Below are 16,308 nucleotides of genomic sequence, written 5' to 3' on the forward strand. Positions count from 1 at the left end.
AACATCTGATGCAAAGCTTACCTTTAAGAAATGTACATTCTGAAAAACTCTCATGCGACAACACACATAATAATAATATTAATAATTATACATTTTATAGGTATACAACAGAACAGTTCTGTTACTGAAGTACACCTAGCTGAAGGCTAGAGATACACCTGTCACTGTTATTTGAAATCCCTTTCAAATAGTCATGCATTTTTTACATTTCTTTAAAGCCATAACTCAGTTGCTAATGAATATATCTTGAGGCTGACCAATCGGTAAGAAATGAATAAGAGCCCAAAACTTTGCTTTGACCACAAGGACAGTTTTTCACCTAGAGATTGAAAAAACATTTCCCATCTTCCCTCCATCCTCCCTTTCCAGCTGTTCCTTGTACAAACACAAATCTTCCAACCAGCCCTCGCTTAAATAACCAGTTTAACAAGGCCTCTATGCCTGTCTGGCATGTTTTCTTAAGTTAAGTGTCAACTGCCTGCTTGAGTCTTTTGTTTCCTGCTAAAATTGGAGTGGGTTATTTTGAGACTCACGTCAGTTCACAACAAGCTTTTATTTTAATTTACAAGCTGCAGCACTCCATTGCAATAGCTAATAACTGTCCATTTTATATCATTTTACAATGCTGGGGCATCCTGACATTTTTTTTACTTGTTTCCTTTAACACCAGATCTACATGAGCAATCAAAACTCCTGTAAAGTTATATTGCGATCTCAGACACCCACATTATGCACAGAAAGCGCAGGTTCTGATCATTTTTCTTCTCAGCTCCAAGTGAGACCTGAAGTGTTAAACAATGAACAATGATGCTAATTTCCTATGCCAACAGGAATCTGAAACATGAGACCAATGTCACTGACCAGAGGTGAAACCAACCACTAGTGATATTCGTGGTTCAGGGGGCTGAAAGATTACTTCCTCTCCTGTTATTTTAAGCTGAATGTCAATCAAGTGAAATGGGGACAGCAAAGATATAACAAAATCACAATACCAGTTCGGCACACCCTACTTAAGTAACATTCAACATATTCCACATTTTAAACATTTTGAGCCAGATACTCTACTTACAAGTGGATTTGCCATGGGTTTTCTCACAGTTTGGACAGTGATAGATGTCAATGTCTGGTGCTTCGTCTTCTTCCACATCAACGCAGCTGTGAAAAAGGTCAACATAGACATATGTAAGATTTAAGAAACTCTCTACCGTCATGGTACATGGATTGGAGTGGTAACTCAAAAAAAAAAAAGGTTTTCTCTTCAGAATCCTCAGCAAATGTAAAAGATTAACACCCAGCACCTGTGGGCAGCCTGCTGAAGTTTCCTCTCAGCACTGTTACTTCAGGGTAGCATTCTGTATGACAGTAAAGTATACTCTTGAAAAGAAAAAACACTTATTTTTAATATTCCCACCCAATTCGGCTCACAGCTACGGACCCAGTAACCGCACACAGGGAAGGAAGAGGAAGCGCAGGCCAACTCCTTCTCCTGCCCACCACACAAGCCCCCTGTCTCTCCATACGTCACAAGAATCACCGCCCTGTACTGGACTTTCAGCGCTGGTCGGAAAAGAGGCAGGTCCCCCACCATCACTACTGAATGACTACAAGCACCCGGGAGACCGCAGGGGTGGCTGAGAGCTGAAGGGCACTCCTGGTCACAGTTGGCTAGTAACACGGACCATATTCATACCCACAATCATAGAACTCAACATGTGCTCAGCTGAGTACCTTTTCCAATTGAGGTTAAGGTTAGAAGATACGGAATATTCTAAGGTAAGAGTATTTTACATAACTAATATAGTTTAGTTGTTTTTTAGTTTTTATTCTTTACATAGAAAACATGTCAATAACAACAGCAAAAAAAAAGTTAAAATTAAGTCCCACAAACAGCTGTAAAAGCCTCTGATCTGATTGTGTCTTTATCGTCCCTCGTTAAAATATGCAACCGCAGCACCAGGTTCATTGACAGACTGCCAGGTGCTCTCGACACCACCTGCCTTTCACACAAAGATGCATGCTGCCACGGCAACATCCCCTGTCATCGCGAGCTACGCTCTGCGCAGGAAGTATCAGGGTTAGACACTTTCTCTCATTCAGGAACCCAAGTCGCAGGCTAGCCACAACAATGAGCCTCAAGGAACAGCAAGATAACAAATCCAGTTACACTTTCTAAATGCCCCTCAAACCCATCACCTTGATGTGAACAAATGTCACAAAAAGTAAGTGGCCACAGAAGCTTAAAAATGACTGTTTTCGAAAACTGAAAAACATAAAGTAGCAGAGAGAATCATGCAATGTGAAATTGAAAACCCCCATCCCCTGTTTTTTTTTGCTCTGAAAAACGATCACACAGAGCCTCTCTCTGTATATCAAAGCAGTAGTATGAGGATATTATGAAGGTGGCCCTTTCTGTCAGTTATCTGATTGGAGACCCGTGTTCTCTATTGTTTTTATCTCTGCATACCAGTTGAATGTTGCAATATGATGTCTTTGACAGTGGCCCATTATTCACACACAGAGAACCAATAATATGGTGAACTGTCCTGATTCAAATCAAAATTGGCTGGATTATCTTCACTCTTGAACCCACAGGTAAGCCTGCTAGCAAAACCCACATTCTGCGATTCAGAGCATTTTCCTGAGCAAAGACTGTAAGTCACAAAAGAGAGACATACAGAAACTGGGTGTTTCCGGAAATTCAAAGTTCACTCCAGGGCAGTCTTACTGTCCTTTGTGTGCTGTGAATAAATAGCCTGAATTAAGTCTAATTGGGCTGTGGGTGGTACAAAATGTTAGTGGTAGCCAAAAGCTCAAACATGCCTTTGCTGTATATTGTACATGCAGAAAAAGAAGCCTCACTTAAATATATTGCCAAAACCTCATCTCATCTGGCACCATTTGTATACTCAAACACTTTTAAAAATTTCCAAAAAGACTGTCTTTCTTCCAGTTGCATCACCCATTACAGTCAGAGCTACTTATTCTTGGTTTTCTGAAGGCCAGTGCAACGTTTCAGTCAATCTTATACAAATGAGATTTGGAATCTCCCAGATACAAAAGATCCACACAACTCAAGCTCAATATGAAAGTAACATCCCTGGACACAGAGAATACGGCCTTCCTGACTTTCTGTAGGTCCATGCTTATTGCTCTCAAGTCTCTCAAGTCAGATCCACTTGTCCAGATGAGGGACACAGCTTTTGACATACATGTGCATTAAAAAAGAAAGAGTTTCACAAAATCACTTAGCAAAGAGATTAACGTCATGAGATAGAAAGTACAAGTCATTGCCTGAAGTGTTCAGTAAATTGTGTTACCTATATAGCTGTGACACATTTCACTTTAAAAAAAGCTTTTAAAAGAAATGAATGCTGAAATGTAAAAGAATATGTGCCTGTTTCCCATTTTTCCTTGACCATTGTGATGCTCAAGCATTGGATAAATCTGCTTCAGTGAAATAGAAAAGTCTCAGCATACTCCTTAATGTAATGCAAAAGTATTAAAGGCATTAAACACTATAACTGTTTACCTAGCTTGGGTGTCTATAATGTTAAATGATTGTAATACGCTCCTTTTGTCCAGGAGTAATTCCATACTGGTAATTTGTTTCACAGTTCATTAGTTATTCAGAATGCAAGTCACTTAGGTAAGACTTCCATTAAATAAAGTAATAATAACAATTATGTCAGTGTGATGTTCTTGTCTCACACCCCATCTGTCTTGAGAAGACAGATCAAAGGCAATGCAATACCGGGCTTCTCCAGAGCTCCAGCGTGGCACATTCAGAGCAGAGGCTGAGACCTACATTGTCTGAAGTTCCTGCTTCGGTCCTGGGTCATGTCACTTGCCAACTATGACTGGGATTCCTACCCTAAGGGGTAAGCTAGATATTGGTCAGTCATGGTCTTCCCAACTTCCAGCAAAACAGCACCTCCTGTGACTTGTTGAGCGCCTGCAAGTTTGCGGTGAGGTCAGTGACAGACTCATCACTCCTCCAATCAGGGTTAACTCTGTGTGAAGCACTATGGAATTCACAGCATGTCAGTTGAAAGGCTCCTTATTTCTCCCTTTGAGTACAGGTGTTGTAACCACAACTGGTGATTGCTAATCAGGTCTATATACAATGAAGCAAACAACTGGAGTCTCCACTTTTATTTTAAAATGTTAATGAATTCTAATGCCACACAATTTAAAATAGCCTTTACTAAACATTTTTGATGGCCAAAATGGTATTTTCCTTGAATTCGGAGAATTCAGATTCTCACTGAGACACCAGTTTGCATTGAATCTAAAAACAACTCATTAGCTGAGCAATTGCTATTTTTAGAGCCTTATTCATAGTTAGGAGAATGTAAAACTTGAAACACTTGTTGTTTTACTCCTGCTGGTGCAAAGATGTAGTCTTACAAAACCGTGAAAGACCTGATCACAAAGATCTCCATTTGCTTTCATTATCTTGTTCTTTGAACTGAAAAACGCAGTTTTGCTGACTTTAACTAACAAGGACCCTCAATTTGCCAAATGTACGTTAGCAAGAGGCAGTCTGGGCTTAGGGACAACTGGAATCTAGAAAACCTCTGGTAAGCATTCAGGCACAGGGTAAGATTCTACTAACATTACCTACAAAGTCAACACCATTCAGCACAGGTCTCTAACAAATCTTACCAGTGGTGGAAGGGCCTTTCAAAAGCATTATGCAGTTCCTGCATGGAATGATCAAAAATACTTTAAAGGTTTAAAGAAGGACAGAACTTTTTATTTACAGCTTTTATGCACCAAAGGCAATCACTCTACTACTCTACTCTACAGACACTCACGTCTACTGAGAGAAGTTCTCAACTTGTGGTGACTTAAAACCAATAGAAAGAATACAGCTGTTGGTCTATTGCCAGCTTATATTTAATCTTTTAAGATAAAAGAGGCTTAATATTCCATCTGCAATGCATTCACAAAATCCTGTCTGTGATAAACTTAATTTAGGGCTCACAAGGCAACAATTGGGACAAGCTGCAAGCTCACCGGTTGATAGCAATGGCTGATGATGACATCAGCAGTTAATTGGGCACAGAAGTAATGTTATTTCCATTTCAAAAAGTCAGCAAACTATTTTTTGATTGTTTGAGAACTATTTTCCTTGGAACAACAAATATCTAAGCTCAAGTCATACAATTTGGTCAAAAATGGGAGGAATAAGAATTTGTATAAACAGCCAAAAATGTCCAGAAAGTCATGATTTAAATTAATGCAAGAACAGCAAAACTATGACCAGGACCAGGACCTGCTTCAGTAGTGAAAATCTCCTGGTTGCTACTGGCATGATAGAAGGTTTTGTTCTGCTAGAGACTCTGCCTGCAGAGTGAGATGTTCTGCTGCAACAATCAGCAGACGAGTGCAGAGAAACTAGCTCTCTGAGGGCCTGTCTACATCCTGAGAGTCACCACACCAGCCCAGGAGGATCTTCCCCTCTGCCTACGTAGTTATTTTCACAGCATGTAATCTCGCTCACAACAGCAGGATGACTGCAGCGCAGCGCACCATGTGCGTGCTCGGGGGACACTCGGGGACAGGAAGTTGCCCATCTTCTACGGGCCAGCAGGTATGTGAGATGGAGTGTTTTATTCACCTTTGAAACGCAGGTGTGGACGCCATGCAGCCCGCTGGATTGTTCAAGCCAGCTGGAGCTGGCCAAGCTTCGCCAGCTGGGTGGAATGGCACAAGAAGACTGGCATGAGGGGCGCAGGCTGACTGGAGTGCCACACCATTGCTGCCAGAACTGTTCATACCCAGGAAGGTCATACGAGAAATATTCATTTCACAAGGTTTTTATTTGGACAATATATCACGTTTTACGTAAAACACGTGACAAGACTCTTTGCCATTTAGTTTCGTTTGATATTTATGTTTAAAATTTAAATTACATAAGTCATGAGTGTTGCATTCTTTTTCTGCACCGGTATATAATCCCCAAGCAAACCGGTGTGGAATACAAACTGTGAGATAAATGAGAGATAGAAGCACAAGGACAATTGTGGTGCTGTATTTTCAGCAACACGGTATTCCACAAAAGAAATACCCACAAATTTCTGCAAGCATTCTGACACGCAGCTTGTCATATTTCATCCTGAAAGATCTGGTTGTCTTGAATTAGGTACACTGCTAGCCTTCAGATTATAATAAATCTAATGTCTCTGAGCAAGTATGTTCTTAACTGTAGTTCAGCAATGCAGTATCTTAAGTGGGTCCCTGAAAAATTCAAAAGTGTCATTAAACAGAAGAACAATAACTTAGACACCCTTAAAGTGTAAAGTGATGTGGCCAGCAGCCATATCACCCTGCAACTCACAACTGGCAGCCGACTGAAGCTAAGCAGGTGTGAGCCTGGTCAGTACCCAGATGTGAGACTTCCTTGAAAAAACTAAGGTTGCTGCTGGAAGAGGTGTTAGTGGGACCAGCAGGGGGTGCTCATCCTGCAGTCCATGTGGGTCCTAATGCCCCAGTATAGCGACGGGGACAATAAACTGTAAAAAGGTGCCGTCCTTCGGCTGAGATGAAAAACTGAGGTCCTGACTCTCTGTGGTCATTAAAAACCCCAGGATGTTTCTCAAAAAGAGTAGGGGTGTTACTCTGAAGTCCTGGCTTCTTAATAATCCCCATCTATGAATTGGCTTCACCACTCTGCTCTCCTCCCCACTGAGAGCTGATGAGGGGTGGGGCTGCACATTGGTGGTGGTGGAGGGGAGTCCCCATTACCTGTAAAGCGCTTTGAGTGGAGTGTCCAGAAAAGCGCTATATAAGTGTAAGACATTATTATTATTAAAGTGCCCCTAAAGGTTAAATGTAAAACTAAACCTGTCTCCAAATGACTTCACTGATGATTAATTCCAATCAGACTTTAAATGGTCTGAAAGAAATGTAAGGAAATTGTGGGTATCATATTGTTTCCAAACACTATGGCAATGCAGAATGGAAATAATTGTTTACAATCTCAACAAATATGGCAGTATTAAATTGGTAGCTCTCAGACCATACTGGCACTGACCAGGCCAGAATAGTGTAAGGCAGGGGTGTCCTACTCCATTCCTGGAGAGCCCAAAATCCATCTTTTATACATAATCAATATCATCAATTTCTAAAGAAAATGAACACTTTAGTTGTGATCAAGCGGGTCTGTTGTTAAATGAAATCACTGACATATCACCTGGAACAGAAATCTCAATACTTTTCATCCCTCATAAACCATGACTACTTTTGTTTTCTCACTTCTCACTTTTTTTTCAAATAAATACTAGATATAAAACTAACAATGGTCAATAAACAATATTTTTATTGTGCTTATTCATGCAAGCACTTTCCTTCAATTATCTAAACTTCAGTAGAAACCATTTCTCTGTTGAGATGGAACCTGACAGATGCAAAATAATTTTACCATGTCCATACGTGAGTCTTTAAATCTCACACAGCTTGCCACACAGATCCTCCAGATTTGCAAAACAACTATCTAGAATGTATATTTAGTAAAACTAGAGAACAACCAAACTATGACCATACAGCACGGTTTTGCACGAATGAACAAACAAGACCTGTGGTTGTGATAAGGCTAAACAAAAACAAGATGCACGCTTGAGCGAAAATGGCAAACAAGACAAAGAAGGTGGAACTAACCTAAATAATAACCAAAAGGGAGCTGAATTCAATCCATTTTCAATCCCTGCAGGCTGAGATGACATAAATGAGAACAGGCACGTGTTAGGATAAACTCCTCTATCACACATCAACATGTAGGATGAGCATCAAAAGGACAGACTGAAAAGCCATGCTTCTTATTTTTCCATTTTGCTGGTATTTAGATTTACAAGTTTAGTTCTAAAACAACTTATTTACAGAAGTGGTGTGCACCAAAAACTGCCTATGCAAACCAAAGGTGAGGTCGCAGCTTTCACATTGCAATTAAGAAAAACAATAATAATAATAATGTTTCTTTATTAGCCCTATACAATTTCTTGCATTAGGAATTCGTCTTTTCGCATACCCCAGCTTTTCTCCAAGGAGACACAGACACACAGACAGGGAGAGAAGCTGGGGGTCAGAGCGCAGGGTCAGCCATTATACGGCGCCCCAGGAGCAGTTGGGGTTAAGGGCTTTGCTCAGGGGCCCAACGGAGTAGGATTCCTCTGCCGGCCGCGGAATTTGAACCGGCAACCTTCCAGTCACAGACGCAGATCCTTAGCCACAGAGCCACCGCTCCGCCCCTAGAAGAAGAGGGAGCAGGAACGCCCTTCTGCGCCAGCCGGGAATCGAACCCGGGTCACAAGAATGGGAATCTTGCATGATACCACTACACCACTGAGGAAAGGAAGAAAACCTTTAATAACTGATAGATTTTATTGATGGCATATCGTGTCCTGTTACTAACAGCATTCCTCCTAAACAAGATTCACTTTGAACTCTCCTGGCAAAAACCAAGCAACACAATCTGACCAGACAGTATAACTGACATACAGTAGATTTGGAAGTTTAAAGTAGACAGCACAAAGTAGAGTCACGTTGACAAAGCAGGGGAATGTAAAAAATGGTAGAAAAACGATACTGTAATGTACTAAAGTAAAAGATTAATTTGAATGTTTTCAAACATTGTGAGATATTTAATTTCTCATCTTCTGGTGCTGCATCAGGAAAAATTGCTTGCATCAACTTCAACCACGGGACTGAACTTTAAGAAGAATGGTGGAAACAACATTGAAAAGTAAAGGTCGTTTAAAAACTGACTCAGAGTGCAGCTGACATCCAAAAGACGGCTGAAAAAAACAAATCTTGTTTTCGGAAATCTATAACTTCCTCCTCAGGCCTCGTCATTCTACGACTATTATTCATTCTGCAAACGCTTAAAAGGGCATCAGGTTAAATCACAGTAAAACAGAAAGTATTAAAGACAAGAACTTTGGTTTTCAGAGGTACACCCTAAGCAAATGTCATGAATCACATCTAAAATAGAAAACATCATTCTATAGGGCCAAATTAGACACCTCGGTTTCAAAGAAAATGAATTTCCCATTGCAGGCTAGCACCTAATTAGGCACAAGTCAGAACCCCAGCTGACGTGATTTTATTCTGGTTTTATTAAATCGCCGTCAAGAATTATTGGTTGTTAAAATACGTGATACAAGTTTAACAGCACAGATATTCTCAATTAAGAACAGATAAAGCATTAGGGATTTACAGCTTGCAGATAGAGGAGATGATGTACAGGAAGTTCTGTTTTTCAATTCAAGAAGGGTACTTTGGATGCAAGAGGCAGTGCAGCTACCTACCATTTACACTAACTACTATATAACATCTGTCTAGATGAGTTTGACTCAGTCAGCTCATTAATTAGTTAATTGATAAACAGCTGTGTTGTTTCATTAAATGGCTGGTTGTAGCAAAGCCATACACAGGACCTGAGGAAGTATGAAATCCAGGAATTTGGCATGCCTGACCTGTGCGGTTTTCGAAGAAGGGATTTCCCCTTTTGGATCATTTCAGACTTCAAAGAACATGCCAGAGATCAGGTTATCCTGAACAGTATCTCATGAGTTGAATAAATAATGAAATGTATCACCGTTTGTCCTTGTTATGACATTCAAATACCACAATTCCTGTAATTATCCTGTTTTATGCTATTCTGTCAATTCTGCCACTGCAGTGACACATATTTCAAGATGTGACTAATCTATCTGCTATTTTGCTGCTTTTCTTTGTAATTTAACTGCACTTCCCGTCACTTTTTTTTTTCCACTGGATACATATGAATGGGATTTTATGCCAGAAGAATATTTTAAAGCCCTGCGTTCAAAACAGAAAAATTGTAAGGGGGAAAAAAAACAGATAGTTTCCTTCTATCTCATCTGACCTTTACCTCACTGAGCTCGGACGTGACGCTGCTGCTGGCATGAATTCATTGGACAGGGAAAACCGGCCGCACAGAGTGACACCCTCATGGAAGTGCAAGGAAAACGATCCAAATGGAAGGAACACCAACTCAGGCTGACAATGTTAGTACAAGAAGAACAATACTGCGAGCCATAACAGTCCCACCCACCTTAGCGAGCTCACTACCTCACACTGTGATTGCAGCAGCGAGAATATGCGAAGGCTGTGACACAGAACTGCTGAAGGAGGGATTCCCCCACACTCTAAATAAGGGCATTGACAACAGCAGCACAGGAACGTCTGAAATTTGGAAAGCCCACTGTAGAAACTATTAAAGGCGTTGCGGTCCAGAAAAGTTGTGTTCTGAACTCCTCTTCTACTCTTGCTACGGACGACCAAAAGACTTACAAGGAATTTTCAGCACAAAATTTGACAGGGCAAACTGTCAAATACTCTATTTCGCTTCACCTGCAGCTAGAAGGGCTGTGCAGGGCCTGTCTCTTTCGACTGCAAGGGTTATTTTATTATAATGGAGAATGTTCTCCCACTGGGTTCTGGGTACAACTGTGGCTAGAGGGAAGTCCAGTCAGCGTGATCTGCCATGCACACTCAATACTGGAGCCTGAAAGATGGATTGTAATGATTATATCAGGGTTCTGCTATTTACAATCAGTAAATACTCAGCTCCGGCCACTTGGTAAGTTAAACAGTCACATAGATTTTGGCTGTTATAAAAAAAATATTCAGAGTTAAAATGCAGACACATGCCCTTTGTCACGTGCCCACCAGGCCCCTTGGCATCAGCAGAAGACAGGGGAATCAGGACAGCAGTGTGGAGGAAGGGTTAGGGCTCTAGCTACAACACACAACCAGATTTTTCATTTCTGCCCCGACAGAAGGTAGAGAGAAAATTATTTTGGACCGTCTATGACTTTCTGCAATAACACTGCAGCAGCAAGAGGTGCTCCTATCTTCCACCACTGAACAAATAAAGGCTCGAACCTTACACCTGCATACAGACCTAAAACTCCCTCCCTGCCATGTTTTCTATGATTCCTAGTAGGAATTACACACAGCTAAGCATCCTGGAGTAGCAGGCAGTGCTTGGCACTTATCTGTATTTGAGCTGAGTGGAAGTTAATTAGATCAGAGTTTTCACATAGTTACAGTACCATAACTACAGGTCAGGCAGTTGAGTACAAATTGGATTTTTTAAGTTTTAAAAGCTGTGCTTGCCCCCACCCCAGACGTTTTGACTTGCTTGACGATTCAACTTCCAGGATGCTTGCTGTCAGCCCATTTCCTTTCAAAAACCCTCCCATAAACTCCCGTGGAAGCAGCATGAAGAAATTCTTTTAAAATATCACGGATACAAGTTTTGTCTTTTTACAACAGGCTAAGCTCTTACTTGCTTTTGTAGCAGGTAGATGCCGCTGCTTAAGAGCTTTTCGCAACGACGCCGTTTAGCTCAAATGTCACACGCCAGGCAACAAAGCAACAAAACCACTTCACGGCGATTTTCCAAAGTTGTATCAAGTTCTCAAAAAAACGTGAAAGTAACCGAATAAGTTTGTTCTAAGCTGCTTTAAAAAACCAGTGCAGTCGACTACGGTTCAGGGTAAGTTATCTGAATCACTGTAAGCATTCACTTTATTAAGAATGTAGCTTTTACACAAATGTATCCTTTTATGAGAAAATAAGAATATATATTATAACAAGGCCTGAACAGTTCTTGGCATTCGATACTGGAAAACGAATTTCCCCTTGTATAAGACATCAATCCAGAAACTGCCATCACAAAACATCACAACCCCACGCCTTGTGCGGGTCAGACAGCACCGTTTTTTGTGAAATGATTTCGTTCACAGCTCCCCGCGTCACTGTGTCGACAGCCACGACACAATGGAAGGGGCGCGGGACAGTTCCTCGACAAATCATACCGATATCGTCCACAAATGCCAACATGAGCAGCACTTTCTTTAGATAAGGACAATCAGAAACGGCGTGCTGAAAACTCTTTAACATCTTCCCCCCCCAAAAAAATACAACAACAACAACAACGACGATGTGTACAGACAACGGAGAGACACGCAGTTATAATCATGCCTAACGCGTCCCGAGTTTGCAGCATTTAAGAAAAACAAGATCAATCAATAATAGCGGAAAAAAAATAAAACACGATTAACGCTTCCTATAAATATTAATTTACACCTAAACAGATCTTCCCCCCCAATTACAATCTTACTGTAGAGCCGTATTAGCAAAGGGTTAATCATAAACGCGCGTAAATATCACGGAGTCGGTGAACTGGAACAGAATAAGACAGTGCTTCCTTCACTTTTATGACTTGTATCCAAACGAATTTAATATTACTAAAGTCTCCTATCCGAAACGGAATATAGACACGAGATTTGAGAATACAAATACGTTTCAATGTATTGTTATCGTACAGTTCACATTTGAAAAAGTACAGAAACGAAAGGACAGATTCTCAATTTTCACAACCTATATGTGGCGGAAACTGCGTTTTCTGCGACGTCTAGCACTCTTATTTTTTAACAGCTGAAAAATCACTTACTTTCACTAACAAAGGCAAAGACAAACATGAACGAGCTCAACTGCCTGCGTGTTATTTACAGAAACGTAAATGCATGCAGGAAATAACTGCGTATAACACTTTATGTTTTAAAAATAATGAGCTCCCTCAAAATTAAGGCTGTGCTTATCGTTACCCACTACACTAACAGCCTACAAATACGACAACGAATAAATGTTAAGAAGGGGCTTGAGGTCTGACAAAACGAACATCTCAAATACATAAACATTACAGTAACTAAAAATACAATAACGAACGCAAATAGTGGCTGAAAAACTACCCTGTTGTCAAAATGTTTTTGTGCTATTCACAAAAAAATGTCACAAACCTAAATATAACTCCGCCTTCTTCTTCAACGGCCTCGCTCTTTTGGCCAGCAGAAATTTCATGCACAACCATCAGCAAAGACAAAAACAGATTTCGAAAGACTGTGCAAAACAAGGAAAAGGAAATCAAGGCGTTCTAGGTTTTTACCTGCCGTGAAACCAGTCCTTACAGGCATCGCATTCGATCATAAATCGGGTTACGTCGTAAGGTAATCTACAGATGCAATAGACTGGTACCGTCGCCATGTTAGATCAATTCACAACAACGCTGGAGAGAGCAGGGCTGCAGATATGCTGCAACCAAATTGCACTCCGAAATCCCTCAAAATAGCTTGCCGTTTCAGTGCTGTTCAGAAGACATGGACATGAAGCGACACCCCAAAAACTCCCCCGAACGATTCCGGTTGCATTTGAATTGCACTCCTAAAAAAAAAAAATGCTAAACTAATAATGTTTCCTGAAGTGTATTACTGTATGCATGCCCCCTGGTGACAGTACAGTATTGAGACTTTCATAAACCGTAAGAAAATGTATCCTTTCATTGTAATATTGTTACGTCAGCTTGTAAAACGGTATAATCTTCAAATCAGATGAATGATTCTCAGAAATAATAGATGATTCAAATTGATCCCAAGGTATTCTCTATCGTATTTTACGGAATACTCCGCCAGCATATTTCAGCATATTGTTTGCCTTTTAATTCTGTCGGTAGGAAAAAAGTATTACAGCGCGAATCATGTACATGCGTTCATCTCGGAGACGTTTACAGTGAATTCCGTGGCCACACGTCAGATGCGCCCTACGCTACAAATCCTAAATCTCTAAATTACAGTGTGGGGGTTAAATATACCTGAATTATCTCGAAATATTTTAAGACATATGTACATGTGTGTGTTAACGTTCCTCGAATTATTAAACTGAGTCAAATATCACCTTTGAATTCTGTGATTTTTTTCCTCTGTCTGAATATGAGTATAATCCTACAGTGTACTATGAAATTACAGAACCACAAAAATAGTTTAAAATATTTCTAGCCGTGTAATGATCACAGTAAAACCAACTTGAAGGCGCTTCATATTAAATGAAAACGAAATATTGCTGTTTTCTCCAGGAGGTTGATATTTATGTAACATTATTTTTCTAAATACACAATATATGAGCTTAATGAGAAAAGTTGTTTATAAATTAATACTAAGTGCGCTGAAAAGTTCTTCTTGTTCTACTGTTTGTTTTCCACTTAGTGCGGAAAATAGTGTGGACAGATGTTAAGAGATAAGGTTTAAACAAAAAGGAAGATTGAATATTTATTAATCAAAGTACTGAAAAAAAAAAAAACTACTCCTTTTAAAAACAGACCTCTGGAAGCGTCTCCGTCTCGTTACTGTGGAGTCAACCCCAGCCAGTCAACGTTAAAAGTGACATTACTATTAAAAAGTTATTAAAAAAAACCCAAAAGGTTCTGTTGTAGCCTCCCCCAACCTTTTCGTTCAGAAATCACCTGCTTCTCAAATACCCCGAGGTGACAGAAATGAATGCAACAACGATTACATTATAAAGGAGTCAAACATCTGCAATAACCCCAATAACCCCTAGTCTCGTTTTAAAAGGTGCAACATGTTTCAGCCACCATCACAAAACACAAAATGACAAAAAAAAAACAGTTGAAGGATTTGTCTGGGAGGTTCATACACGGTTGCTGTTAAATAAAAACAAAGTAAACAGATAAATCCCCTTTCTTACAAACAACCCGAGTACATAACGTGCAAAGCAGAATAACTACATGGAAAAAAAGAGAGCAATAACCAGTCAACCCGGCTCAAGAATGCAAGCTTCTTCCACCAGGGAACCTAGGAGTTACTTAAAATACATGACGTGCCCTCGGTTTAACAACTTTCAAATTGCGAAAGCTTCTGCAGAATAGACATCGTCATTGCTCGTTCAGAAAAAAAAGAATGACCAATGAACAAACTTAAGTACAGCTTACACCTGAAAGAAAAATGACAATTATCTTCTCATTGCAAAATAAAAGTACACCTGTAGCTCGGATTAAAATGCACACATGTATTACTTCTATTGAACTATTGAAATGACTGCTTGACAGAGAAAGCTCATCTTCGTCTTTCACACCACAAACAGGAACATTGGATATATTTTTCTAGAATTGCCCGTCAGAATATGCCTTTAAAATTTCAAATGCATTGAGGTGTATAGTGTTCCCCATCCTGTTACCTGAAAAAGTTTCTAAAAAGAATCTTTGTATTTCTAACGCTGTGTTAACTTAATTGCGACACCAGGAGTCTTTCCAGATCTCCCATGCCTTTCTTCACTGGAAACTGTAGAGAGCAGTATAACAGAAGGAAGGAAAAAAAAACTCACAACAGTTTAAACAAAGGCTTTTATTCATCCAGAATCAGAATGCAGCAAAGATAGTTGCTTTTTTGCTTATAATGTCTAGTTACAAATAAAATTCACGATCGTGAGTAAAGAACTTACTGTTAACTTCAACTATCTGGTACACGCCTGCAGTATAATATTTCTGATTACCTAGGGTTACATTCGGTAATAGAAGCACTCATTTTAGTAAAGAGGGGTTAAAGGTCAATGGTTCTTTTTCCAATTGGACCAGTGAATGTCAAAACTGATCTAGCCATTTTCACTCCTTTATCCTTAAAGAGGGTTACGGTGAGCCAATGTCTTACCTGGCTGGTACAGGTACACCCTGGACAGAATGCCAGTCCAGTGCACTCAAGCTTGATATGGGGGTGGGGAGATCTAGGAATACCAGTTCTTTAGACTGTGGAGGCAAACCCAAGGGCCTGAATAAAGTCAGCTCGTGCTCCCCACAGAGAGAGCCAGACCTCAGCCCAGGACCTCGGGGCTGTGAAGCAAGCGTGTTCGCCCCCATGTCAAAATCAAGAAAATGTATCAACTTCTGAAAAGCAAACATAACCTATTAAATTAACCCGAGTCTTGCATAGTGGTTTCAGAATATGCATGGATACACAGAATACACTGCAACACAATGATCTACTGTCTGAACTGAACTATTAAAAGCACAGTATACAAATTCTTGGATTTGTATCCTTTTAAAACAGTATCTGAGAGCTGCAGATGGCTAACTTGGTGTTGCATACAGTAACTTACAACTTACAGGTACAAGTGTGATAACTGTGGTTAGAATGCTGTAGTTCACATTGATCTTGGGTTACCCCTTTTAAACTTTTGCTCATATTTATACATCCAAGACATTTAAGGACTGTCTACAAACATCTATTTTCCACAGCTCTTGCTTTATAAAAACCCCAGTTCGTTTCGGGCCGATTCCATATCGAACTCCACACATGTATATTAGAACTGAAGGAAGGAGGAAGACATTGTAAAAGTGATCACTTTTTGTGTCATCGAGTATCACCTCTCTAGGCCATCAATGGTTTCAGCAGCCTTATCTGAGCTTTAACATCCTGCCCTGCTATTCTG

General features: G+C 40.1%; 1 protein-coding gene and 1 non-coding gene across 3 annotated transcripts in view; both read right to left on the bottom strand.

Annotated features, from left to right (window-relative positions):
- phf2 (PHD finger protein 2) overlaps nucleotides 1-13,581 on the bottom strand; it is a 39,467-nt gene extending 25,886 nt beyond the window's left edge. For both annotated transcript variants that reach the window (XM_015348276.2, XM_006631044.3), the window contains exons 1-2: nucleotides 12,980-13,581; nucleotides 1,070-1,155 (exon numbers count right to left, since the gene is read on the bottom strand). In XM_015348276.2, the coding sequence (XP_015203762.1) occupies nucleotides 1,070-1,155; nucleotides 12,980-13,077 (184 nt within the window). In that variant the 5' untranslated portion in view covers nucleotides 13,078-13,581. The remainder of the gene's footprint in view (nucleotides 1-1,069; nucleotides 1,156-12,979) is intronic.
- Nucleotides 8,280-8,350, bottom strand: trnag-ccc (transfer RNA glycine (anticodon CCC)). The gene has a single exon. It is a non-coding gene; the product is annotated as a tRNA-Gly (tRNA).
- Nucleotides 13,582-16,308: the final 2,727 nt, after the last annotated feature.

The sequence above is a fragment of the Lepisosteus oculatus genome, chromosome 4 (genome assembly GCF_040954835.1).
Source record: "Lepisosteus oculatus isolate fLepOcu1 chromosome 4, fLepOcu1.hap2, whole genome shotgun sequence".
NCBI classification, from domain to species: domain Eukaryota; kingdom Metazoa; phylum Chordata; class Actinopteri; order Semionotiformes; family Lepisosteidae; genus Lepisosteus; species Lepisosteus oculatus.